Source organism: Heliangelus exortis, chromosome 1, assembly GCF_036169615.1.
Source record: "Heliangelus exortis chromosome 1, bHelExo1.hap1, whole genome shotgun sequence".
NCBI lineage: Eukaryota > Metazoa > Chordata > Aves > Apodiformes > Trochilidae > Heliangelus > Heliangelus exortis.
Genome location: NC_092422.1, coordinates 186,243,886 through 186,270,883, shown reverse-complemented (window position 1 = coordinate 186,270,883; position 26,998 = coordinate 186,243,886). Strand labels below are relative to the sequence as shown.

Genomic DNA, 26,998 nt, shown 5'->3' with positions numbered 1-26,998 from the left:
TAAAAATTCTTGTACATGTAGATATAGACATAAAAAGCTGAAACTGTATAGAAACCCCTACTCTGCCTGATTTTTTCCTTTAAGCAGCTGCTCATTAAAATGGTTTCATGCATGTCCTCCTATCATGAGTGTAAATTAGACTGACTGTTCTAAAAATAAATAAGTAAAATTGAGTTTTCTGTCTAGTTGCAAATCATGGTTGAAAAATGAACATGATTTCCCCTCCCCTCACATTCCTTCCCCACAGTTTTTGTTCAGTGAGGATTTATTTTTTTCACTCCTATGCCTTTAGCCCTCCTCCAAGTCTCCTTTCAAACAGTTCCCTGATCTGTCTGCTTGTGTACATGCCATAGAGAACAGTCTGGAAAAGATTTGCTGCTACTTCCAAACTTGATTAGATCTCAGTGACTTGTCAAACTATGAGCAAGTTCAGGCAATCCACTTTCTAGCTTCACGTCCAGCCCTTGTTGAAAGTTATATACTAGGTTTTCTATCACCTCTTTCCTACAATCAACTCTAATAGCAAAGCACACCTAACATTTGGTCCCTAGAATCAGAGATGCTGATAAAACCGCCTGCCTGTTAACTACCTAAGGTAGTGCTTGTGTGGCAAACAAGAAAAAAGCTTTTTTCCTCCCCAGAGCTTTAAGCTTGCTCCATATTTTCCATTCTAATGCTTTTAAACACAAACATAAGGCTACTGTAAGTTCAGTCCTTTGAGATGTTCCCTGACATACAGAAATAGCCACTTGAGGAAACCAAAGGGAGATACAAGGTGTCATATGATATATACATTACAAACATAGAGGTGATCACTTCCTGCTGGGAAGTTACAGAAACTTCAGCCCTTGCTGGGAGTACTATTTAATGCAGCATACAGAATGTGTGCTCTCTACCCAAGGCTAGTGCAAAATGTCATTCTTCCTCTCCCTTTAATAGTTGCTCTTTGTAAAATAAAAACATTGCATCATGAGAAGTTGAGAAATGCATGTACCATGTTATCAGGCTGCAAAGGGAGTAGATCTCAGGTTTTTCACTTCTTCAATGAAAACCAACCATGACATGTTGGAAAAACTATATATAAAACATGGCCTGGGCAGATAAATGTCCTTACAATTTTTACTGAGCCATGGGGCATAAGAATGTTGTAACAGTCTTCCAGCTCATACTGAAGACATTACAGGATCCTGGGCACCTAAATCTTCCTCTACACCACACAGACATCTAATTATTAGCTTATAATTTATGCATATCCAAGCGTATAGCTCTGAGCTTCCTTTGCCTGCTACAAGTTGACTCCTGCAGCCCTAGAATGCTGCAAGACTCAAGTCCTTCTGGGGTCCTACATCTGAAATAACTGCAATGTCTCTTCTAAAGATGCTCACCCAGGTCCAATTAATCAATTATTGTCTTCTGCAGGAGTTTTTAGAAATCAATGTAATTATTTATAATCCTAACTGGGGACTTTAGACCCCACTTGTTTAGTCCTGTTTGAAAAGATTTCACCACAGCCACTTTATCCAATGTCTGCAGGATCTGGATTTGTGACAATATTTTGCAAAGTATATGGCTTTAAATATTCTTTTTGCAATAAATTTTTCATACTAACATGAAACCCTTGTTTCCAAATGATACTTTAAATGAACAATAGCTCATTTTGGTACTCCCTCTACAGAAATATAGCATTTGGACTCTTGTCCACAGTACAACAGAATTTTGTGAGTATTAAAAAAGGTGTAATTTATATTTGTAAAGAATTGCATATATGCTTCTTGCAGCTACTAATGTCAGTTTCTCTGAACATAACTTGTAATACACATTAATTTCAATTCAGAGTTCTTCCACAAACAAAGAGACAAATATATGTCCATAATTCACCAACATAAATCTAACTATGGAGGAATATAGGACAGTAATAAAGCAATAATACCTAGTAAGTGTAATTTTCAAAGCGTTTAACACTTTTTATGAAACTTGCCTGAGCTACTGGTAGGTAAGCTATCATGCTTGCTTTGCAAAGGCAGAGGAGATGAATGATTCTGGGGTTCCATTTTCCTACCAGTTACTTACAGAAAGGAATAAAATCCATAATCAAATTATTCCACCCACCTCTTGTTTGCTGACAACTCTATCACTTCTCTAGGAAAATCTAAGTGCTTGAAAGGAATCTGGATAGAGGGGACCCTGCTGAGAGGACCCTTTTTTTTTTTTTTAATTTATTTATCAAAGCAAAATCAAGACATGAAAACTAAATATAACACTTATTCATTTCATAGAATCATAGACTGGTTTGGGTTTGAAGAGACCATAAAGATCATTGAGGCCCAACCACCTTTTATCACCAACATACCTATAGAAGCTTTTCTTGTTGCCCTTGATGTCTCTGACCAGATTTAATTCTATCAGGCTTTAGCTTTCCTAACCTGATCCATGACAATTTCTCTGTATTCCTCTCAGGACACTTGCCCTTGCTTACAACCTTTCTAAGATTCTGTTTAGTATTTGAGTTTGTCCAGGAGCACCTTGTTCACTCATGGAGGCCTCCTGGCATTTTTGTATGATTTCCTCTTTTCTGGGATGCATTGCTCCTGAGCTTGGAGAAGGTGATCCTTGTGTATTGGTCAACTTTCTTGGGCTCCTTTTTTCACCAGGGCTTTATCCCATGGTACTCTACCAATCAGGTCTCTGAAGAGGCCAAAGTCTGCTCTTGTGTAGCACAGGGTAGTGAGCTTGTTGTGCACCCTTCTTGCTGCCCTAAGGACCTTGAACTCCACAATCTCATGGTCACTGAAGTGAAGGCTGCCCCTCAGCTTCACATTCCCCACCAGGCCCTCCTTGTTGGTGAGAACCATGTCCAGCAAAGCACCTCTCCTCATTAGCTCCTCTGTCACTTACAGAAGGAGCAGGAGGAATTATAGAAATGCTCTGGAATCTTGTATTATCCAACCCTTCAGAGAAGACATGAGGCACACAGTAAGACAAGCAGATCCATTACCTAATAATATTATCAAGTATCAATCTGCCTCTCTTTCTGTCATCTAATTATCACATTCCAGTAAAAACATTGCACCATATGTCATAGTACAGATTTGATCATGTTTGCATGTTCACATTTGTTAACAGATCTGGGAAATAATTATAAATGTTTTAGTATTATACTAATTTTTACTTTGACACAATAGTCATCATAATTTCTAAATTATAGTTACATTATTGCTTTCTCAGTTTTGTGTATATGGGTAATTAAAGTGCCCCTCTTGAGAAACCAGATGATTTTCTAATTCACTATCAAAAGCTTTTTAGTATGACAGGTATATTAATATTTCTAAGTCAGAAAAAAAGTCAAACACAACTGTCATTCAAAGCCAGTTTTAAAATAATTCCCTGCTCAAATCAGGGTCTGGCTAGATTTACATTAATTTCTTCCAGCAAGGGATATCTACAGAGGCAGGCTGATGGATCTGATTAAATATGCCATGTACAGAGAAGAAACAGAAAAGATTAGTACAAGGAAAAAAAATAGGGAAAATTACATTTTTCACTACTTTTGTGTTGCTAAATCAATATTGTCTAACATAGAAAGCAGTGTGTTTTAACCTCCATTTACTACTCTATAAATTATTTCTGTCCTGTTATATAAGTACAACTTTTTTGAGAGCAGCAATGCATTAAAAAGATAATAAACGAACAACAGCAAAGTAGATGATGGTGTTCTGCATCCAACTGATTCTTTCCCAGGTCTGTGGTTCCCAGACTCAGAAATGTTTCATTTGTTTAAGTTTAAACATTTGAGCACTCCACTTTCATTACTGTACTAATAAAAAGGATTAATGTATTCATAAATCTAGTTGAAACTTCATCTGTACTCATAAAATCTGCAGGGTAAGGTGTACCTAAGAATATCACCAGGAAACATAAATACAGAGTTATTTTAGAGGTCAGCTGAAGAAAATGTAGAAGAACCTGAGAAAAGATAGTGAAGTCTTGTTGATAAAATATCTTTACATTCATTTTGTACACCTCAAATATAATTTCAAGTTCTCCCCCCCTTTTACTTCTTTAAGGACATATCAAAGTCATTTTCTATGTCAATGTAAGTATTTAGGGCACCAATCTCAGAAACACCTGCAGGAATCTGTACTCCTTTAATGAGTTATCCTCCCAAAGTAAAGAAACCACTTAGCTGTTTAAAGTTCAGTGCATACTAAAAAATGTGTGCACTCAGAATCCAGTTCCATTTGTACTGTCTTAAATTGCCATAAATCACAGTTTTACAACAGGCTACAGTAATTGGTAACACTTCTGGGAAAAACCATCCAAAACCCTAACGAGAAGCAAATAAATAAACTTGAAAAAATACAGAATATTTTAAAAAGTATTAGCTATGCTTTGATTTTACTTGAAGACTAGTTCATTTGTTAATTTAGAAGTTTAAGTTAACAGTTAATACTTGCAATACTCTTAACTCTTTAACTAGAAATGATCAGTTAAATTCAAGTCAGTAACACCAAGGTACTATGATGATAAATGGCTAAATTTCTTCACTAATATAGTGTGGTGTATTAGATACACCAGTCCCTTTTTAAAACTTTTATTTGTTAACCAAAATAAAGACCTTTAAAGAAGTATATTCCTATTACATAAAAAGCAAGTTGCATGCTCAGAGATGGAGCCTCTATGCAGTCCTATAGCTTGTTAAGCTTTGATAGTCAGGGCACAAGACTGCAGAGTACAATATTTGCCCTTCAGTCTTACAAAGACAGAAAATTATTGTGCTCACTCTGGTAAGTCATCTAGAAGCATGGAATTAAAAAAAAGAAAATCTACTTTCCCAAAAGAATTTACAAATCTGGATTATAGACACACACAACAGTGAGTGAAGTAAGCAGATGGAAAAATACGGGCTGGGGCAAGGAGCAAGTTTTTCCTGGTAAGTAGTAGTCACAGTGTAACACCTGCCTACTGCCATCCTCTTATCACTGCAGAAAGCTAAGTGTTAGTAGTAACAAATACTGCCAAGTGCCATGGTTTTGCAAAAAGGAGTGAGCTCATAAAGAGCAAGCACCCGTAACAGTTGAAATCACTCCTTGAATCACAGTTTCTCGAATCTTAAGAAAAAAATATGTAATCCAGAATTAAAAAAAAAAAAAAAAAATTAAATGGTTGCATTCTTTGTTAGGTGAAAGTAAAAAATATATGTTGCCTAGAAAGTCATCCACTTTTCTAATGACAAACTAATCAGAGATAACACATAAATGTCAAACTAAAGGTGAACAGAGGGATGTATGCACACATAGTAAAAAACTGAGGTTCAAAGTAAATCAAGAATGGAAAGTCAAGTTTAATTTTTAGCTCTCTTTCCCTCTTTACCCTATTAAAGGTAACCTGCCAATATTAACACAGACTTTGCTTTGATAATTAAGTGTAACACCCATGCTACACAAATCAGTTAAATGGAGTTAAATACTTTCATATGTACACCAAGGAGTGTAAATTACTTTACTTCTTTTTGGCTGAAATAGACTGCTATTTCTAAATCACAAAGTCTATTAATTTTCCTTAAATGTATCAAACCAAACTAACCTTGAAAAGGCCCAACTTTAACCTATTTCTTATAATTCTGTTGTCCAAGAAAGAAGGTGACTTCTTACTCTTTTGCAATGTCTGAAAACGTGTTCTTCAGAGTTTTTCTGTAATAAAAAAACCAGGTAGAAGAAAACCAACATGCTGATCCTTGAATGAAGTATCTCATGTTAATTAGATAATCTGCAGAAAATTTCCAAAATAATCTCTTTGCTCATGCAGTGTTTCCTTTCCATGTGAGTTTCTAACTACATAGTCAGCATGTATATATTTATTTCGAAACTTTAAAATCTGTGTGTTCACAACAAATCTCTCAACTGAGCACAGTAAAAATGAAATTGTGCCCATCTTGCTTCATGAGACTGAGGCACATTTCTGTCTTTGAATTCAGTACAAATGCCTACCTGAAAGCTTTTGCTGGGATAAGATGAAGTACTATGGTTAAGCCTCAAGTATTCCTGGACACTGTGGTCCTGACCTACAATTTATAGGAGTGAAAATCTTGGCTTGAAATCTTGACAGAGTCTCCGTTTTGATATAATTAGATTTAGGTCATTATAACAGATGAAGCTTCTTTTATTATGAAAAAGTCATTACAAGAAAAAGTCATTCAGCACTGGCAATAGAGTGGAGTCCTACTCTGTGAGCTTCTACTGATGTAGGCACCTGTACAGAAATATTTTTATGGAGTCTAATGTACAGCCAGTAGCATGGCATACTGACCATAAAGCCATTTTCTTAGAATAATGCCAAAACTATACAACAATCTGATTCAGCCTCTTTGACTGCATTTTTGTTTATTATCTCAATTCCCAACCCCATCAGATGTTTTTAAGCATTGGTGAACCAGCTTCAGATCTATTTAATTAAAATTGACTAAAATGTCAGTGATGAGTTTTTATACAGACACTGTGCACATGCATTGTGGGGCAAATGCATTTATGTCACATCATCTGGAGCACATACACATCTGGCTGCAGGGCAGGGAAAAGGGATTATCAGACTCTAGGTTTGCCCTCATCTTCAAGCTTTTGGAGTACTTACATATCACTGTGAAATGAAGCCCTAGTAATTCAAGAACATTTTTGCCACTCATCTCAGTGTGATTGTAGTTTTACCTAAATATGCACCCATCACTAGATAATCTTTCAATACAATCAGCTTTTGAAAGCAATCTGAATCTTTTTGCCATTGGGAAAAGCATCCACAGCAGGGATTCAAGATTATCAGGATCCTGGTCCTCAGCTTCCTCTGACTGGGAAGGGATGGTGCCCTGTCCCTCTTGTCATTGGGAAGCAAAAGTCAGCAACTCTGTTGTATTTAAAATCTTGGTAGAGCAATGGAAATAGGACATCATCCTCACCCAACTGATTTCTCTAAAGCTTCAGGCTTCCTAATGTAAAATAGCTGAGAATTTGGCCAGTTCAGTTCTTCAGCACCAATTGCACTGAAGCACTAAATGTTCTGAGGTGTTCTGAGGTTCTTTTCTACACAGTTTTGATCATGCTCGGCCTCTAAACAGTGACAAGCATTTTGTGAGTTTGTGTGGGTATTATTTTACAGTTGTTTTCTGTAAAATCCTCACTGCACACCATGCTTTAATATTGATAGAAATATATCTACAAAGCATAACAACATTTACACATTTCCATGGTGATGTCTGTGTGAAAATTTGCTACTTCTAACTTCAGAAAGTAAAAGATTCAGTAAGTGCAAGAATTTTGATATGGAAAGGTGATCCCTCTCAGAGGTGAGAGAGATGTGTGAATAAGGTTCTGAATGGACATGATGTCACAATTTCATATGGAACATGAACAATACATCCCTAGAATAATATGCTTTCATTCTATCCTTTATAAGTTCATAAAATATTTATCTTCTGTCCCAGCTATGCTGTGAGATCAATCTCAGCAGCCCTGTTAGTTCATACAAAATGTAAAATGAAACTGATTATTGACATGAAAGAGGAAAGCCTCATTTCAGTCTAATCCAAGCGACACAAAAATGCAACAAGGAAAAAAGAATTAGGAGAATAGTTGTTTTTGTAGTTTTCTAATCTAAGAGATCATCATATATGCATGAGAACTAATTTTTTATATTTATTTTAACTGTGAAATAAATCACTGATACTAAATATTACAATGGGAAATAAAGATACTAAAAATTCAAATTCAGTAAAAGCTACAGCAAAATCCACATAATTTAATCCAGTAATACCCTAGTGCTATCCAGTGAGTACAGGGCAATTTAAGCCAGCGAGTGCACAAACCAATGCCATGGGAGTGGAGATAAACACAGGCACCTACATAATCATTTGTTTGGCATTTTTCAGAATCCCACCCACCACACCCCTGTGCTGTGCAGATCTCAGAGGCAGTAATTCACTGTGCATGCCTCACACTTCCCATTCAATTTGCAGTAACAGATATTTGTAAGTTTGCTATCTTTCTAGCGTCAGGACAAATTAAAAGGATTATTTTCTTATAGGGTATTCAGTGCAGTTTTGTTTCTGTCTTCTGCCTCCTATTGCAAGTATTTACTGGAATACAATTAAACCTTGCATTTCTGTGGAAAGAGGCCATAATTTGCTTATTTTAATAGCTCTTACCACATTTATTTTGACAGCCTGTCTCCCAGAACTTTTTCCCGAGGAAAGTTTTTGACCTCCAAGGAGTATTCTGTATCTCACCTTAATCAACTAATGAGCAGCTAGCAATAGCAGCACAGGAAGTGCATCATAACAAGGTCTGATAAGGAAAGAGAGAAAGGAAACTGGAAAACATCCCATTTAAAATTGAGCACCAATACAGAGATGATCAGGAGAGAACAAAATGTCTCCTGCAATCTTATAAACCCATTTAAAACTGTACTGTTTAGATGAACTCTTGTCTTCAGTTTGTCCTTCACTCCCAAGGGCTGCATCTATTTTTCAGTTCAGGCATGGAGACTATTTTCTTCATATCCAGAAGTGATTAGCTTTGCTCTCTGCAAGAGCTATTGCCACAACAAACCTTGTAATGGGTTGAGAAAGCTGAGATTTCCCATTACCTTCCATTCTAACTAGATATATGTGTCACAAAGATTTCAAGTCTACGATTCAGTAAGAGTTTATTTTGAAGCACTGGTGGCCCAAACTATGGAAGGTTTTGATGTAAGACTTAAAAAATGCCCCCAAATCTCTCTTTGGTTTTGTAGTCAAATAAAGCATGTATTTTTTTTATCAAAGCTTTCAGAATGTGGAGAGCTTGGAATAAGAGGTTTTAGATAAATAGCCTGAGGTTTAGCCTTTCAGAAGTAAGAGTCCTCAAAGCCTGAAGGCAGAAAACTGAAAAAGAATATATTAGTAATACTACAAGGCTCGTACTAGTAAAATTAGGCTCATAAAACATGTGAGTGGTGGTTGCAAACACCAGAAAAAAACTTTTTTGTGATTTCTTGGTGAAATCTGCAACTGCAAAGGCTAGAAATTTGCAATTTTTATTCAAATAAAAAAAAGATTTAGAATATTCTCAGAATCCCAAGGAGAACATTTAAAACTCCCAGGAGAAGACAGTGAAAGCAGCTAACACACCCTGGAGCTCCACTGCCGGGAAGATTAGCTATCATAATCTCCTCAGGCAACTAAGAGCTTAAGGAAATTTTTTTTTTTTTTTTTTTTTTTGTGAATTTGGATATAAACATCTGAATTCTGACTGAGTCCGAGATATATCCATGGTGGAGCTAGGTTGTAGTGTCAAGAAACCTCATGTAAGAATAAGGCTGTCAAGGAGTAGATATGCAAAACAGAAAACTGTGAGAGGAAAGAGTCATTATGCCCATACTAAAACAGAAAAAAATAAGAGATGGCAATGTCATCTAGTTAGCATTCAGCCATACAGGGAAATTTATCATCTGAGTTCATGTCCAATGTTACAAACACAAGGTAGAGAACTCTATTCCTGCATAAATAATAGTAGGTAATGGATGTATTTTCTTTTTCCCCTTTGGCACATCATTTTCTAGTTGAGGAATTAACTTATTCAAAACCATAGCATACTGAAAATACAAACAGCATTCAGTCACTTTTTTACTAAATCTGTAGTGTTACAGCAGGTACGTTTACTTTCCAGCTACAAAATACTTTTATTTATTGAAGTCTTATGCATCAGCTTACTCATGTGAACAACTTTACTCCCGAAAGCATAGGGACTTACTGGTTCCTGTGTTTACGGGCTCAGATACACAGGAATAATAAAAGGCATTTGTGTTGTATTTGGTGAATGTGTTTCATTATGTGCTGCTGTTATTTTTACCAGTAGGAAATCCCTTGTGTTAGATACCATTACAACTAGATACATCACACTGAGTACCAGTTCATGCCCTCTTGGGATGAAACCATGTGGAGGGGACTGACAGAGAGATTTTGGCATGTCACAAAGTCCTTTTCAGACTCTTCAGGGGCCAGGAAGAAAATCTGCAAACCCACCCTCTCAGCAACATGCTGGCACACTTGCTCTACCAGGGACAGGGCTAGTCTTCTTTTACACCTCTATCACCATAAAAATGAAACAAAGTTATCTGAAAGAGTGTAGCTGCTGCAAAATGGCCTGATAAAAGGTTTAATTTCCTCACAATGTATTTTTAAATAGAAGACCAAAGCAAACTATGGATTTCCATGTGTCCTCACTGTCCTAAACCCCAAGAACGTAACCCAGTGATGATATGATGGCAAGACTTCATGCATACAGTCTACCCAAAACTTATCCTCAGAGAATGCTGCAAAAAATACCGCATCCCTCTGTCATCCTTCAACTAGAATATCCTTCACTCTATCCTGATCTTAACAGGTAAGTCCTGCCATTGCACTTACCAACTGTTCTTCATCTCTAAACTTGAAATCTGCCATCCTCTCCTGGTTGAAGATCCACTTACATGCAGCTCTATTTTGGGAGAACTGCTAAGGCTCCTTCCATCTACTCCCTACCTCTCTGGTGAACGTGGATGCCTGACATGGGCTCTGGCTTACATTGCTGCGAAGCTTCGGAAGGCAAAGGTGACGCAACTGGACCACTACTTCCACAAGCTTTGCATGATTTTATTTTAGATTAATACGACTATCTGAAACAGTTAGAAGTGAAGAGGCCCATCAGCTTGATTTGTCTAGAACATGTTAAACCAGAAATGCTCTGACCTTTAGGCACTTTAAAATGGCAGTTCATACCATTACTTATTTAGTAAGCCATCTACCTATTACCTAGTGTTAATTTCACCTGACTGAAAATTGCAGTGAGCATTAAAAAAATTCTGACCAATAAACCATTTGAGACCCCTATGAAATAGAAAATTGCACCCACAGGACTCCCTTCCCCCATCTCCCAGGGAAACTTCAAATATTTCCTGAAATATTTCTTAAAAAACTATATTTTTGGCAGATGTCCTGGGGTTGTACATATATTGTGGTGAACATTATGTAGCATTTTACTTTCAATTATCAGACAAATCAACAACTGCAACACTATACCAGCAGAATGACTAGAAACTCTGAACTAAGAAATGGTAACTACCTTAGTTGAATGGGCTTTAGCAGAGCAGAGGACTCAGCAAAGAAGTAACTGTGGAAACATCTGGGAAACTGAAGATGTCGTGTCTTGTCATTCCTGTTTTTAGCAATTTGCTTTCTACCTCATTTTTTAACTAAAAAGCAAAACAAGATACAAGAGTCAGTAGGTTCAGAGAGAATGAACCTGCTGACTCTCCTGTTCTCTTTCCAATTGTCTTAGGGATATGGCTTAGTTTAGGTCTTGTCAGTGTTAATGTCAGACTCGATGATCTTGAAGGTCTTTTTCAACCAAGGTTATTCTGCGATTCTGTATGTGCCTATTCCAACTCCAAGTGCACAAGGATGTTACACAAGTAATTCTGGGAGAACACGAACTGAAGAACCCTGGTTTCCCACAGACTTATACTGAGGCTGATAATGAGCTGTAATTGAAACTTTTCTCATTACCAAGGCATTTATATGGTCTCTCAACCATGTGAATCACTGTTTAATAAGAACCAAGTTCATATTACAGCCTTTGGGACATTTACAGGATCTCTCAGCCCTACCCAGCTGCCTATTTTCATGAAATAACTTAATTATATTTGAGATAGATATGGGTGAAACTGCCCAACAGCTTCAAAAGTTATTGGAGAAGGAGACACAGCCAAGCATGATCACATAAAGGCCCGTTTCCATAGGAACCTAGAGGGAAAACAGTAATACAATTTGTAAAAAATTTCATTGCAGACTCACTTTAATTGAAATTTTAAAAATATCCGACCAGCTTTAAACCACATGCTGTAACACATACTATATTTCTCCTGCTTTCCTCCACTCAGTACCCAGTCTGCAGCCCATTGCCTTCATGTATCTTGCTCCACTGTATACTGCAGGCACAAAAACTATGTTCCTTCAAGTCAGAAGGACTTCAGATGGAAACTATTTTTTTAGGCAAGGCAGGCTTCTCAGAAACATGCCAAATGCTACACTCCACTGCTAATGCACGTGTTATGCATATGACAGAGCAAATTAACGGGAGAGCCCAGAGCTGGAGTAGGTTACGGGATCACCTGCTGTACAAAAAGCATCTCAGTGCTCAGGCAGAGAAAGCTCTGGAGGTTGGAAGTATCAATCTTTGGCTGCGATGGTCATTTGCGGTTCAGGGCCAAGGAGCAGATGGCAATCTGAGGGAGGGTGATAAACATCTGGTGGGCGATGGTAAGTACATTTTATAGAAAAAACTGCCACCACTCTCTACATTATACCCTCTTCAGGTGTAACATGCACCTGAGCTATCAGCTCCTGTGGCTGCAGTACCAAGCACTAAAAATTATGCCCATACACAAACCTATAAAACAAACCCTAAGACCTGCTTAGGTAGGAAACCGCCCTGCAGACGTTTGTAGCATTGAGATCCTCGACGTAACCGTTTGTCTTTCTGCCCTCAGCTCGAAGCCTGTGTCTGGGTCCTTCCCCGCCACGCGCAGGACTGCTGGACCACAACCCTTCTCTTCCTCTCCGTCTGGGGCAGACTCCTAAACCCCACAGAGCACCCCGGCGGGTGCCAGCCCCAGGGTCCGGCGGGGCCCAGCCGGACGGGACCCCCGACCACGGCTGCCCGCGCCACTTTGCCCCCGGGCGCCCCCTCTCGTCCGGGGCTGAGGGGGGCCGGGCCCCGGATCACCGCTCTCGCCGCCGTCCCCCCCTCTACCAGCCCGCCGGCCGGCTGCCGGCCCCCCCTGCCTGGGCCGCTCTCCGCCTTCTGCCGGCCGTACCAGGCAGCCTCTCTCTCGGCCTTCACTACCGGGTCAGGCGAGGCGGGAGCGACGAGGCAGCGCCCGCCTCGCTCCGGCACCGACACCGACACCCCTCCTCCTGCTCCCCCCTCCGCGGCCGTCTCCTCCCTCCTCCCTCCCTCTCTGCTTCCCTCCCTGCTTCCCTCCTCCCTCCCCGCTGCCAGTTTCTCTACAACTAGTACATCCACGCACAGGCAGGGTCCCGGCCGCCGCGGCTGCCATGGATATCAGCTAAAGCCGGGCGGAGAGGGCAGAGAGGCACTCCCCGACCCAGCTCCCGAGCCCCGCGGGGCCGCCGCGCCCTCCCTCCCGCCGGCCGGCAGCAGCGTCCGCCGCTCCCCGCCCGCCCCGCTCCTGCCCCGGAGGAGACGGGCTGCCCCGGGGACAGGAGGGGAAAGAGAGGGAGGGAGGGAAGAATCACGGAATACAGGGAGGGAGTCGGGCAGAGCATCCCCACGGCAATGTCCAAGGGCTTGAAGAAGAAAAGCCACTGGACGAGCCGAGTCCACGAGATCGTGATCGTGAGGAACCCGGAGGGGCAGCTGGGCTTCGAGCTGAAGGGGGGCGCCGAGAACGGGCAGTTCCCCTACCTGGGGGAGGTGAAGCCCGGCAAGGTGGCCTATGAGGGCGGCAGCAAGTTAGTCCCGGAGGAGCTGCTGCTGGAGGTGAACGAGACCCCCGTGGCCGGGCTCACCATCAGGGATGTGCTGGCCGTGATCAAGCACTGCAAGGACCCCATCCGGCTCAAGTGCGTCAAGCAAGGTAAAGGCGGGGATGGGCGCCCCTCTGCCGTCCCTCCGGGGGCTGGGGCAGGTCTAGGGGCGGCAAGGGGGGAGCAACTTTGTTGCTGCAGTTTGCCTTTCCCCCTCCCAGCCGGAGCCGCCCCCTCCCCGCCGGCGTGGGGGTTGGGGCTTGGGGGGAGGATGCGAGCGGCGCTGCGCGGTGCCCGCAGCCGGGCGAATTAAATGTGCGTCAGTGACAGCGCTTCGCCATGCCGCGGGAGGGGACGGGGACCGGGCGGGGGGGGGCAGCGCCGCCGGGCAGCCCCTGCCCTCCGCAGCCGCCTTCCGCCCCCCGCCGGCACCGCTCTCTCCTTTGACTGCTGCTGCCGGTGAGGCCGGGGAAGCGGCCGGGCGCGGCTGCGGAGGGGGCTTGCCCTTGACTCTGCTTCGCTCCGGGCGCCTTGGCTGTGGGGCAGGGTCTTGAGGCTGCGCGCTGGGTCCCGGGAGGCGTTAAGGGCGGCTTTAGCATCTCTTTAAGTGTCATTAGCGGAAAAGTCATTCATTTGATCCTTGCTGAAAACGATCGCCTAATCCTAGGGAGCGGGGAGCTCAGAAAAAGTGGGAGGGAGCGTCAGGAAGAAACTTTCGGATTTACTTTTGCCTCTCTTCTCTGTGTCTTATTTATTTTTGATGTACTGTAATAGGTTAATGCATTTCTAGGAAAGTCAGTAGAGAAGAGGCGCCACAGATGCTGTTTACGTGTTTGTTTCTGCCCTCTTTGAACTATGCTGAGCCGGGCTAGCGGCAGCTGAACTTGTAAGGTTTCAGCAGCGTGTGCGGTGTCTCCTGCCCCAAGAGCATTTCCGAGGCACAGGAGCTGGGAGCTGCTGTGGTAACCAGGGCTGCAGGTATCCCTTGGACGTGGATGGTGCAGTGGCTGTAGGCGTTTCAGCTGGGCAGTAAGGTCTGACATTGAAAACTTGGGGATTTCTGCTGTGGGAAGATGTTTGATGCTGTGGATGAGAGGCACTTGTGCTCTCTAACTGTAGCCATCAACCCTTAGCTCAGAGGACATAAAGGAGAGTTCCCCTCATTTGGTATGATTTTGTAATTTCATTTCCTCACTGAAATTGGCAGCTTATTGTCTAAAGTGGTATTTGTGATACTTCTGAATATCCGAAAGGTGTGTCAGTTAAAAGTTTATCCAAACATGGCAAAATCAGTATAAAGAATTTGACTTTCACTCAGGCCTTCAAAATGTACTTTATGATATATTCAGTTATCTGCGTAAGGTCAAGCCTCTAAATAAATATATCATTTGGGATTTTTCTATATGTGCTTTCAGGTAAGTTGTGCAATATGTTGTAGATCTTATCTTGATATTCAGCTAATGCAGTGAGATACAAAAAATTTTGTGATAAGTGAACATGAGAAGGGAGTATATAGGGAGTATATTGGATTCTGTCTTGTACCTGGACTCCAGGAGACCTGCTCTGTAGTTTTTTTCAATATTTTAGTGTGAGTGGTCTCTGCAGTGGTGGTCTTTGCAGAAGTCTTATAGATGCTTTACAGTAATGCCAACTTAAGGTTACATTCATTTACTACATGAAATAGCATATCCCACCTCTTTACTGTTTTTCTAATATTTCTCTTTAAGTCAAAGCAATCACCAGTGATTCAGTAATGTGTGCACCCTTAATAAGGATATCTGTCAGACACGAATTAGGGACTTTGAGTCAGGCTTTGAGTCTGTGTATTACTGCAAGCTTTTTGAATGAGACACAGAGGATGAATTGTAGATTCTGCCTAATTTATATGTATCTCCGAGGAGTTTTACTGCAGTATGCTAACACACTACTGTTCTGGTGTGACTCCTCAAAGCAGTGGCCAGATGACTGTGTGTTTGGAAATGACAGTTCTGCATAGATTCTTGGACTAAGAAAGACTTCCTGGCTGGGATGATCTTTCTTGCACTCCAGCATCCTTTACTTCTGGATCCAATTTACTGTTTCTCAAAAAAAGAGTCAATGCTTTGTGTATTTACCACCTGACTCCTCCTTCAGTGTAATCCAGACTAATCTCTGCACCCCTTGGTTACAAAGCACAGGTAGCTATGTTACAGCAACAAATTACTGTTCCCCAACAGTACTCTGCAGCAGTATGTAGGAGAAAAAAAGCTGGGCAATAAAATCTTTATGTTTTTATAATTTTTGTTCTCATTTTAATTGTATGACACCTTTTGTGTGCTGGAACAAGGTTAATGACTCTGTTGTCATTGTTTCCACATAATTTATCAATGATATCTCTAAATTAGAATAGCATGACCTTGAATGCACCATGTGATTGTAGCTGCTTCTTCAGTGCTGCCTGGGAATGCAGTCAGAGAGAAATGTGGAGGTAGGACATGACTATTTATAATGTGATTCTTCAGAGACTGTGAGTGTTTCTCTTGTTTAAAAGTTTTGATAATTCAGCAGTGAAAATTCACTTGTAGATGAGATCAGGAAGCAGCTAATTCAGTTTACAAGAATCAATTTAGCTGTTCTGAATTACAGAAAATAAAGGTGCGTTCATGACTTTTCATTATGTTGTGTTTAAACAGCCTCTCTTAGAAATAATGAAATACTTAATCTTTTATCACATTACGAGGTGAAATGCTTTTTTAGGACAAGGCTGATGGACTATTGCTGTATGTTGTTTTACGTGAGCTGAACATCTTGAGCTAAAAATAGTGACTTAGAATAATAATCATATAATGTAGGAGTTGCTGAATATCATCAGGAGGAGTAAACTTCATGAGAAACTAATTAGCACTTCCATGATATGATCTGACAGAATTATGACACCCAATAAATATGGCTTTAACGCAGGAAATTATTGACTCGTTTTGCACAAGGAAAAAAGTTTGTAAGAAATTATTGTTACTATTTTTTTAATCCTAATTGTAAAAGTTTGCAGAGAAGTACTTCTTGGACACTATTTCCTGTCTGTTTTTTTTTTTAATGAGCCACTCACGATGCTGCTGTTGGGAGGATCCTAGAGATTCTTTTAAAACACATGGTATGAAATAGTGATCCAGATGAAGCCAATGGCAAAGCTGTCCTTGACATCAAATGCTGAAGGCAGGATTTCCTCTGTAAAATCCTATGCTTTTCTGAATATATATACTTTCAATGAGAGAATTTGGTACAGCAGCCATATTAGTCAGGTATATTTGGAAATGTTGTGCATTCTGACCTTGTGCTCTCAGGTGAGGAGAAAAGCCTTACTGTTTCTGAAGGAAATGCTTCTGATGTTGAGTATGATTTGAATATGATTGTTTTTAAGAACAGTTTAGATCAAGTAGTATCTTCTTACCATAGATGCAGAGATGCAGTTGTAAAAGCAGCAATGTGTAAAGGAAAGTCATCCTCATTTGGCAAGTAATCACTCAGGGAAGAGTCATGTGAGGATCAGTGTTGTCTCCAGTTCTACTTTCTGTTCATCACTGCTGTCTCAGATTCATTGTATCCTTCTCCAATAATTCCCATCAGTAGGAGGCACAGGTCCATGATATGCACAGACTCCAATACAGCTTTGGTTTTCATTTGAAGGGTTGTAGGACCTTCAAATAAAGATCCTAGTTTATATAGGACAGCTATCTTGCCTGCTCAGTTGTAGAGCATAAGCCAGGATCTTAATTCTTTGCACAGAGTTACAAACTTCCGCAGATGCATTCAGTGGAATCCCATGAAGAGTCTGAAAACATGGATTTCAGAACTTGAGAGCACTGCAGCACTGTCCTGTAGCTGACACATCTCTTCCTCAAGGAGAGTGGTTTGGATACACTAAGTAACCAGGCCATTCTGACTAAGTGAGCAATTTAATTTAGTATTAGAAGTATTTAGTTTTGTGACCTTATTAAAGTAGTTGAATTGAGTGAAATTTGTACTTTATATTGACACTTTCTAGTGTCTCTGATTTCAATTAAAACCTGTCTTGCTGTTAACGTTTTTTTTTCATTCAAAAGTCTCTAATAAGTTTTGGTGTTTTCAAGTTTTGCCCTGCATGTGTAAATACCACATCAGCTAGCTACAGACTTTTTCATACACATGTTCCTAAGTATAGTTATGTTTTTAAGAAATTTCTTTGGTTACTTAAGTGATTCTCTTCTACAATAATTAAAATACTCTGTGTATTCAGACTGTCTTTTTGTATTCATTTTTTCCCCTGGATATTCATATATACTAAGTTCCAAGATGTGAATGTTGGATAAACTTTTCTTCACTAATATAAAGAACAGTATTTTAAAGTAGAAAGACGTATGGTTTTCCCAAAGGAAAAAAAATAAATCACAAGGGTCTTGAAAAAATCAAACCCAAAACTTATGAAAACCTGCATGGTTGTACTTCTGGTATATAACGCAAATATAGTCTTTGAAAATAAATTGTACTTCAGCCTGGAGAAGAGGAGGCTCAGAGGAGACCTCATCACTCTCTACAACTCCCTGAAAGGAGGTTGTAGCCAGGTGAGGGTTGGTCTCTTTTCCCAGGCAACTCTCAGCAAGACAAGAGGGCACGGTTTTAAGTTGTGCCAGGGGAGGTTTAGGTTGGACATTAGAAAGAATTTCTTTACGGAGAGGGTGATCAGGCGTTGGAATGGGCTGCCCAGGGAAGTGGTGGATTCTCCGTCCCTGGAGATATTTAAAAAGAGCCTGGATGTGGCACTCAGTGCCATGGTCTGGTAACCGCAGTGATAGTGGATCAAGGGTTGGACTTGATGATCTCTGAGGTCCCTTCCTACCCAGCCAATTCTATGATTCCATGATTCTAACTTGTGATCCTCAGGATTTTACAAAGTCCAGAAATTAAATTCAGAGTTCTCTTTTTACCATTACTTGATGTCATTCTTACGCTTGTCCATCTTAATTTAAAGACCATTGAAGTTGGCTTCTGAATCAGGTAGCTTGTGATTTATTCTTCACCTTCTACAGAGAGATTGTGATGTTTCATGTCAGGAACTCTGTGTGTTCACTGACGGTAGAATTATATCCATCAGTCTGTTTCCTTGCCTGAGAAATACAAATGTGCCATTAGGGGCTGTGGCCATGACTTTGTTAGTGCATCATTTCCTTGAAGAAATTAAACAATTGGGAGTGCTCTGCTTATTTTTGTTGAGTCACATATGGTAAAGTTAATCTCACACTAACACCCGTCCATCTGTTGATGATGTTGACAACAAATGGAAAATACTGGTATGAGGGGGTAAAATTGCTTCTGACTTATTTTATGCATCCTATAACCTCAACTGCACTACTTCAGCTTTTCATGAAAGGTATGGATTCTGAGTGTTTGTTTTCTGTGTTCGTGATCTTCTCCTTGCTCCTTAAAGATGAGGAGCTCCTTTCATGACATAAAAGAGTTGATAAATTATTTATCTGCATTTTAGTATACAAGATGTGGTGTGTACTTGGAAAAGGTACTCCTTCAGAATGCATTTATGGAAGGAGGTGCTCATAATTGTGATTTAGAAAGGGTGATGGAAAGTGCTGCAGTAGTTGTAGAAGCAGATGTTTCTTGTTCTTCTCTTCCTCATAGCAGTATAAACAAATACAAAAAAAAGGAAAACTTTTGCTGGAGAGCATCAAGGCAGGGGTAGAAGAATATAGTGCTATTACTTGTCTGTTAATGTTCTGGAAGTAATTTTTTTTCTTCCATGTGTTTAATATATGTTTATAAATATATGAGTATAGATATACATCTATATATATATGTTTTGAGACCAATGGGTAGGACTTTTTATCTGTAGGTTGAGAGTGTGTAAGACTTTGTGTAGTATTGCCATACAGTTATATATAATGATATTTATGGGCTACAGTACTGATCTAGAATGTTTTCCATACAGCTTTTTAATGTATGCACATATATATATATATACATATATATATATGACAGTTACAGTGAACCTGGCCAGGAAATGTGGAATATGGCACAGTATTCTGGAATAGAAAAGAAAATTATCTTAAAATTTTGAAATAAGATTGTAGATGCCTAGTCAAGCAGGAGCAGTCTGCAGTGCAGAGCCTGAAGCTATTGTTTTCTGTAGCAAAGTGCCCATCTTTGTTTTTTGTTGCTGAATGTCATTGCAATGACAAATTCATGACTGAATTTTCTAAAATCACAGGGGCTGTGATCACAGCAGAGTCTCTTCAGAACACCTAATTTCTTACAAATCAGCTTTCTTTCAACCTCATGGAAATCTACCCAGTGGAGAGGTGTAGAAGTCTTGCTACCCATTTGAATATCTTTGTCACTGTAGGCTGAAACTACCATGCTGGAAAATGGAATAGGAGACAGAAGCCAGAGAGAAAGGGAAAGAGCAAAGGGCTTTAAAAAAAGGAAGTTTACCTACCATTCCTAAAATGGCCAAAAATTCTCACTCGTAATTGATAATCTCTAAAATACTACCTTTGTTACTGCTTCAATGTTCTTTAACACTAGCCTAAAAAGTCTCATTTATTTAAACCTTGTATCCATAATTTGCACTTTTCAGTAGAAGCTTAGTTAACAGGAGGCTGTTTGTTTGTATGTGCCACATAGTTACCCTTTTTACGGTGTGTAAGTGAACCACAAATGCATTATTTCTGAATTCTCCGTCAGCACATTTCTAGGATCCAGACAGCTTAATCAAAAGGTATGTTGCTGCCAAGATACCACTTCCAGGTGTCTCCTTGTTCAGATATAGGTTACAATTAGTAAGATATGAATAGTGCTGTTTCACTCTTCTTATCAGCTTCACATACTTCTCCTGGATGTCTGATTTTTTCCACAATGCTTGAACTCAAGATGAAGGAATGTAAGACAAGGAACAAAATGAAGAAAGTAAAATGTGGGAGAGAAAGTGCCAAGAAAAAATATAATCAGAGATTATTGAGCTAAAATGTTATGGGTTTGAGAAATCACATATTCTGTCATATTCAAGAGATATTGTGCAGCCCTGAGAAGACAGCACAGCACAGGGAATGTGAGTTTCATAGATCTGTCTTAGTTCCTCAAAATATGCTGAAATCTCTTGCTGGGCTAAAGGTGATTGCCTATAATACTCATATTTGACTGATTAAAAAAAATGTATTTCTTCTTCAGCTGAAATCATGAGTAGTTCTAGATATATAAATGTTTGTGTTCTAAACTCTCACCAAAGTAGAATAAAACAGTGGTGCTCCTCTAGAAATGGAGGAGAAGCACATATCTGTGTGGGATAGCAGATTTATGTAGGATAACTTGTGTGTGTGTGACAGTCCTACAAAATTTGAGGTTTATGAAGTAGAGTTTAGTTACTACTGTACCAAAACTGCACGTGGGGTCTCTTGCTGTTGAGGTGCCAACTTGACCTCCCTAGCTCACTTTCTACATCCTCCTTCTCTGGTACCAAAATGGTTGTGATTTCACTGACCTTCACAAGTTGTGCTGGCTCACAAACACCAATTAACATTTGCACCTTTCTTTTCAGACTTCTGACATTGGGAAGCAAGCATTACACTTCAGGTGTTTAAGTCCATGGTTTGCAGACAAGACAGAGTGGCTATGTCCACTTCCAGAAAAAATCTATACGTGAAATATTGCCTCTTGGCATGTCTGTATCACATTTTTCTGTCTCTCTTGAATCATTCTTGGTTCAGATTACTGTACTTAAAGGATGTCCCCCATATAGTTTTTTTTCTTACAAACAGTGGAGCCACCCGCCACCAATCTTTCTTTCTTGCCTGCTCTCAGAGTTTTTCTGCTACTGAAGCATCTTTGTTCAGGTCTTCTTATGCCCCTGGAATTCACCTTGACCCTTCAAGTACTACCTATTTCAGGGCTGACATTAGTGCCAACTAATTTATTCTGCCAGTAAGATATTTCTACCCTTTATGTTTTAATTTACTTAAGAAAGAATGCAGAAACTTGTTCTGACCAAGACTTTTGGCATTCCATGATTGATTCCAGATTGTTCCTGTTCTGATGGGAGCAAGCCAGGTATAGTAATCTCCCATTGTTCCTGGTCTGCCATGATTGATTCCAGATTTTTCCTGTTCTGATGGGAGCAAGCCAGGTATACCAATTTCCCACTGTCCCTGGTTTGGGAGATACGTGACACAGCCTTGACAACATATGGTAGTCTCTATAGCCAGTGATGGCAGTCATTTCACTGAATTGTACAGAATTGTAAATTGTTCACCCATTCCAAAGATTATCACACTGGGAGCCAGGGTTTTCCATTGGAAGTTTGGTCAGACACTGATGACAAAATTGAGATCTCCCACTGTCTGCAGAATCACAGCAAGTTAGTTTGTTTTTAAGACCTCAGAAGAAATACCATGTCCTGCATATGCAGAAAAAAAACCCCAAACAAACAAAAAAATCCCACCCTACATAAACATATTTTCTACTTACGACTAACGCTGATAGAATCACGATGAATAGCAGAACATCTGGAAAATACTGTTAGTATAATGAGCAAAATTTTCTACACTGTACACTAGCAAGTACCTTTTATGGCTGTATTAATGTAACATCAGACTGTATTAATGTAACTTCCAGTACTGCAGACTGGAAATCCTTCCTGGAAACAGAGTCATCTTTTATTATTCAATCTTGGCATCTTCATCTCTCACCTTGTCTTTGCATTTGTCAAAAGGAGTTGAGGAATGTAATTTTTTAAGTTGCACATTTTTTAATTTTTTTAATATTAATAAAAAATATTCTTACAGCCTTGTTTCTTGCATGGAAATCATGATGAATTAATCTGTGTATTTCGATAAATTATATCTGGTTTTAAATATTTTACTTGTGCTTCAGAAGCTGAAAGGGAACAAAAGAAGGATGTTAGTCTCATTCCAGGACCTATATTTCACATATAAGTTCTTACAACAATTTTCTTCTTTGCTTGATTTTAAACTCAGATTGAAAACTATGGAAAGATTCTTTTTGTAATCTATATGAATGATACGGAATGAATAGTTTCTAATGTGTTAATTCACATAACTGCTTCTTTTACTAGTATTAAAGAAAATGCCTGTTAGTTTGTATTATTATTAAGTCCTTCTTTGTGCAAAATTTGTATTAATAAATGTCACATAAGCCTCTTATGCTTCCAAAATGGTATGTTAGTATAAACAAGTATTAATCCCATTATAGTTTAATGCTCTGTCCTTATATTTTTATAAGAACAACTTTTTATATTTCAAAGTGTTGCAAAGTCCTGTTGCAAACTTAATATGCTAGGAGAGCACCGAGCTGCTCCCATCCTTGAGGTGCTGTCCCTGTGGAGTGGGAAAGGCAGAAGCTGCTTGACTCTTGTAGCAGACTGGGAGAGGAGTTGAGCATTTTTTTTCAATTTAAACTATTTTTGTCTTTGGTTAGGTAAAGCTTACCCCCCAGATTTCCTGCACAGCCACTACACTTTTCTTTTGCAAAACTCTCTTTGAAGCTCAGTTCTGCTGTCTGGGGCAGAGTTCGGTGGTGTGCTGGGACTCTTGTTCATGACATTGACAGTGGCTGTTTTGCTGGTGTTTCCGATTACTCTTTCCATGTGGATTTGTTGTATCTGCATGTTGACTCGTATAAAGTCTGAAACCTTTTTGTGAGAGGAACTGCCTTTTTGTTATAGCAACTAGCATGACAATTTCAAGTTGGAAGTCTCTGGTTTCTATAGCAATGCAAGCATTCACATAAAATCCAGAGTTTGCCATAATGACTTTCTTGATAATACTTACTTGATAGTTCTTGATAATGGGAAATACTCTGTATCATTTTAAAATAGGCTCTGTAGCTCAAATTGATAGTATTTGAGTCTTCATGATAGAAGCTGTAAAGTCAATAAAAGATGAACAACAGAAGTTAAGAGAATATAACCAGTTCTGACTAATGTGGAGCTTCTCTTATTTGTAGTACTTTCCAGTCTTTCCATTACAGCTGCTCCTAGTGAAGCCTGTTCAAAAAAACCTTAGCTATTCTGAATACTGAGAATATATTTCCTGAAAAATTTAGTTATTTCTTTTTATCTGCTCCATTTACTTGTGGAAGAACATTTTCCCCCTGTAAACCTCTAGAAGAATTACTGGAATTTCTGATAAGCCAGTAAAAAGAGCTTTTTCAACACTAACTCTCTTTGGTCATTTTCCAGTAAAAATAGCATAAAGGGTTTCAGGAAAAGATTGCTTTACAACACCAGAGGTTTTGTTGGAAAAACAGAGGAAAACCAAGATGTTGGGTTTTCTTAATTAAAATTAAGTCAGTAATTGAAATGTTAATTGAAAGGTCCCCTGTATTCATATGTTGAGTTTTTATGTTACATCTGTGGTACTTATGCGCTGAGACATTCTGCAGAACAGATGAACTCAAATAATAAAAAAATGTCTCCTGTAAATATGTATGAAATATTTATAGGGGGTTTTGTGCAGGTAATATGACTTGCAGAAATATAACAGCTACTTAGCCTTCATAAGGAGTCATGTTTGTGTATGTGTGTTTTAAGGGTAATAAGGTTTCTGAATGTTAAAAACTGGAGAAGGATTTTTCTTTCATACCTGTGAAGGCACCTCCTGTAAATGAAAGGAGTAGTATCAGTTTCTTTTAGAAAAAGAGAAAGATCAAGTGGTGTTCTTCAAAGATGATGTTGAGTAAATTTCTAATAAGTAGGAAGCAACTTCCTCCCTTCTTGCTGAAGGAACTGATTGCATTGAGCTGCAACATTCCTCCCTTTTGAAATGCATTCTGTGGCCCTCTAGTGAGAATCATGCTGCTGGGAAAGAGATTTGCAGCTGGGACATTGAAACAGAAGTTATCACGTGTATTGTTCTAGATACTAATATTACTCTTATTATTGAACTATCTGAATAGCTTCCAGATTCTTAAAATTCTTTACAAAAAAGAGCTTATTCAGAATCCACCAACAGAGTTACCCTTGATGTGAATTTCAGGGGAGGAAGATGGGATGGTGTAAAATGTCCTTGTATCCTTGGTTTCCTGACATGAGATATTCCTGGCTATGAGATACTGTTCTTAAAAACTGTTAGGAAACTGCTGAGTTTCACAATGGTGGTGATTGTATTTTAAGAATAGAATCACGGAAAAGTTTGGGTTGTTCCACCCCCCTTTGCCACGAGCAGGGACACCTCCCACTAGCTCAAAGCCCCATCCAGCCTCACCATGAACACTTCCAGGGAGGTGGCATCCACAGTTTCTCTGGGCATGTGTGCTGTCTTTTTATGCTCTTGGTTTTGGTTTTCTGTTTTTGTTTGTTTGCTTATTTGTTTTGTTTGGCTTGTTTTTGTTTGTTTGTTGTTTTTTTAATGTTCTTTAAAGCCTATCTACCTTTCTAGAAAGAAATATGAATAGTTAACTACTAGAGCTGGCACTGCATTTCTCCAGTGCAATTGCTTACATTTTTTTTATTCTTTAAAAATAAACCTCTTTAAACATAAATGTTATTATTAGTTTATCAAGACAGCTGAAATCAGATCCCATGGAGACAAGTACTACAAACTGGCAATGAGAAACAGTTGCTGCCCCAAAGGGTTTAGAAAGGCTAATTAGACACAGCAGATAGGTAGGAAGAGACAGAACCGCAAAGGTGGTGAAATGACTTGTCAGAAATCTTGGGTCAATCAATAGCAGAGTGAAGAACCCTGCAATGTAATTTAGAAGTCTATGCAAGCAGCACTGCATCCAAGTAAAGGACATAAGCTGCAAAAAAACCCCTTCCTATTCAATGAGGATTTCTATTGATTGTTTGAGTAAAATATTTTTGTAGGTATTTATTTTAAATTCCATGACAAATCCTGTATAAAGCAAGAAGCTCTGTCAGTAACAAACAGAAGTGTGCAAAGGTCTGTACAGAGGAGTGTGGTGTCTCCTAAAATAAAATGCCTTTCAGAAATACATTCGAAGCAGAAAAGTGTAGAAAACCAAGCAATATACATTTATATATTTTAATGAGATATTTATGTTTGTTTGCAGTGCTAATTGGACATGGAGTTACATCAATCACACTGGTATATTTGTTTATTTTTTTAAGATGCTGCTTAACAAGTGGCAAATCATAAATAATTTATGTGGGCTTTCTTGGGGGGTGGGTTTTTTTTACCTTTTATATTAGAAAGCTTCTTATTTGTTTTGGAAATAAGAAGAGTCCTAAAAAGTGCTAGCACAGGAAAAGTTTGGTTTCCAAGTGACACATACAATATACTGATTAAAAGCCTAGTGGGAAACTCACGCTTTTCACAATGCTGGGAGATTTCACGTCAGCTTTGGTGGATGGTGACATCTTTCAGAGCCCTAACGTTGCCATTTTTTACCCAGACTGGGTTATTGTCAGAATCCTAGATTTATCCCCACTTGCAAAAAAATTAGGGTTACGGTTTAGAGTTAGCAGATGACAGCAGTCCAGATCACTGAGGAATTGTGGAGAAGTGAGACTGTCATGATATGATGAGGACATCTGGTAACTCTGGGGAGAGCTCCACTAAGTAAATTTCATACATTTCAGGTATTACTTCAGTTGTAGTTACACTAATGGTGTAACTGTGACTGTCAGCTTTTGTCCCTCTGTGGAGAGCAGTTGTTCCCACTTTGTACTTTGACCTCTTTCTTTGGCATCTCCTCATGTCTCACTGGAAGCTCTTCCTTCCCTCTCCCCTTGGAGATGTTGGCATAGGGGAAAAGGTGGGAGGAGTCCCTGGCACTGAGCTGGTGAGGAATGTCTACCTGAGCTGCTGGAGTACAATTCACTCTGAGGATCTTCTAGAAAGTCTCTATGTCTTCCTCTGTCAGTGCCTGGGGCACACTGTGTGGAGTTAGAGATGATCAGTGAAAGAACAGAGTGTGATTTTGCCTCATACAAGCAGAGAGACTTAGGTCTTGCTAAGTCCACTGTCCTTTTTCAGGAGAAAGGAGTTGTGTAACATTAAGGATGACATCCTTAGGTTCTCCAATCCCCTTTTAAGTCCTTGTATATGTACCACGGTATTCTAAGTCCTTTAACTATTACTAGCACAAGCCAGTGCAGCACGTTATGGACACCCAAACTGATGCAAAAACTTAAGTCTGCTTTTGACAACCATGTAGTACTGTTGGCTGTACAAAACCCTTCATTATGTAGTTTGTTTGGTCTTGAAGTTGATCATGAGCACACTGTCGCACTGCATTTGCATTATTAATTCATCAGGGCTTTTCCCAGGTGTACTCATTTGTAGGAGTAAGAACAGAGGAAACTATGAAAAGTTGATGTCTTCAAAGGCCTCAAAAAGCACAGAGGGTTCACAGTACATGGTGGTACTACACAACCATTTGACAGAAAATGTGTAACGGTGTCTGCAGTCAGTATCACCAGGGAACAGGTGAGATGCAATGGAC

General features: G+C 39.5%; 1 protein-coding gene across 8 annotated transcripts in view; it reads left to right on the top strand.

Moving 5' to 3' along the window:
• The first annotated feature begins 13,083 nt into the window (after nt 1-13,083).
• Nucleotides 13,084-26,998, top strand: part of MAGI2 (membrane associated guanylate kinase, WW and PDZ domain containing 2) — a 694,924-nt gene continuing 681,009 nt past the window's right edge. For 7 of the 8 annotated variants that reach the window (XM_071734034.1, XM_071734029.1, XM_071734033.1 and 4 more), the window contains exon 1: nt 13,260-13,662. In XM_071734034.1, coding sequence (XP_071590135.1) covers nt 13,362-13,662 — 301 coding nt within the window. In that variant the 5' untranslated portion in view covers nt 13,260-13,361. Of the gene's footprint in view, nt 13,663-26,998 lie in introns of all 8 variants that reach the window. The other variant, XM_071734032.1, reaches the window with a different exon arrangement.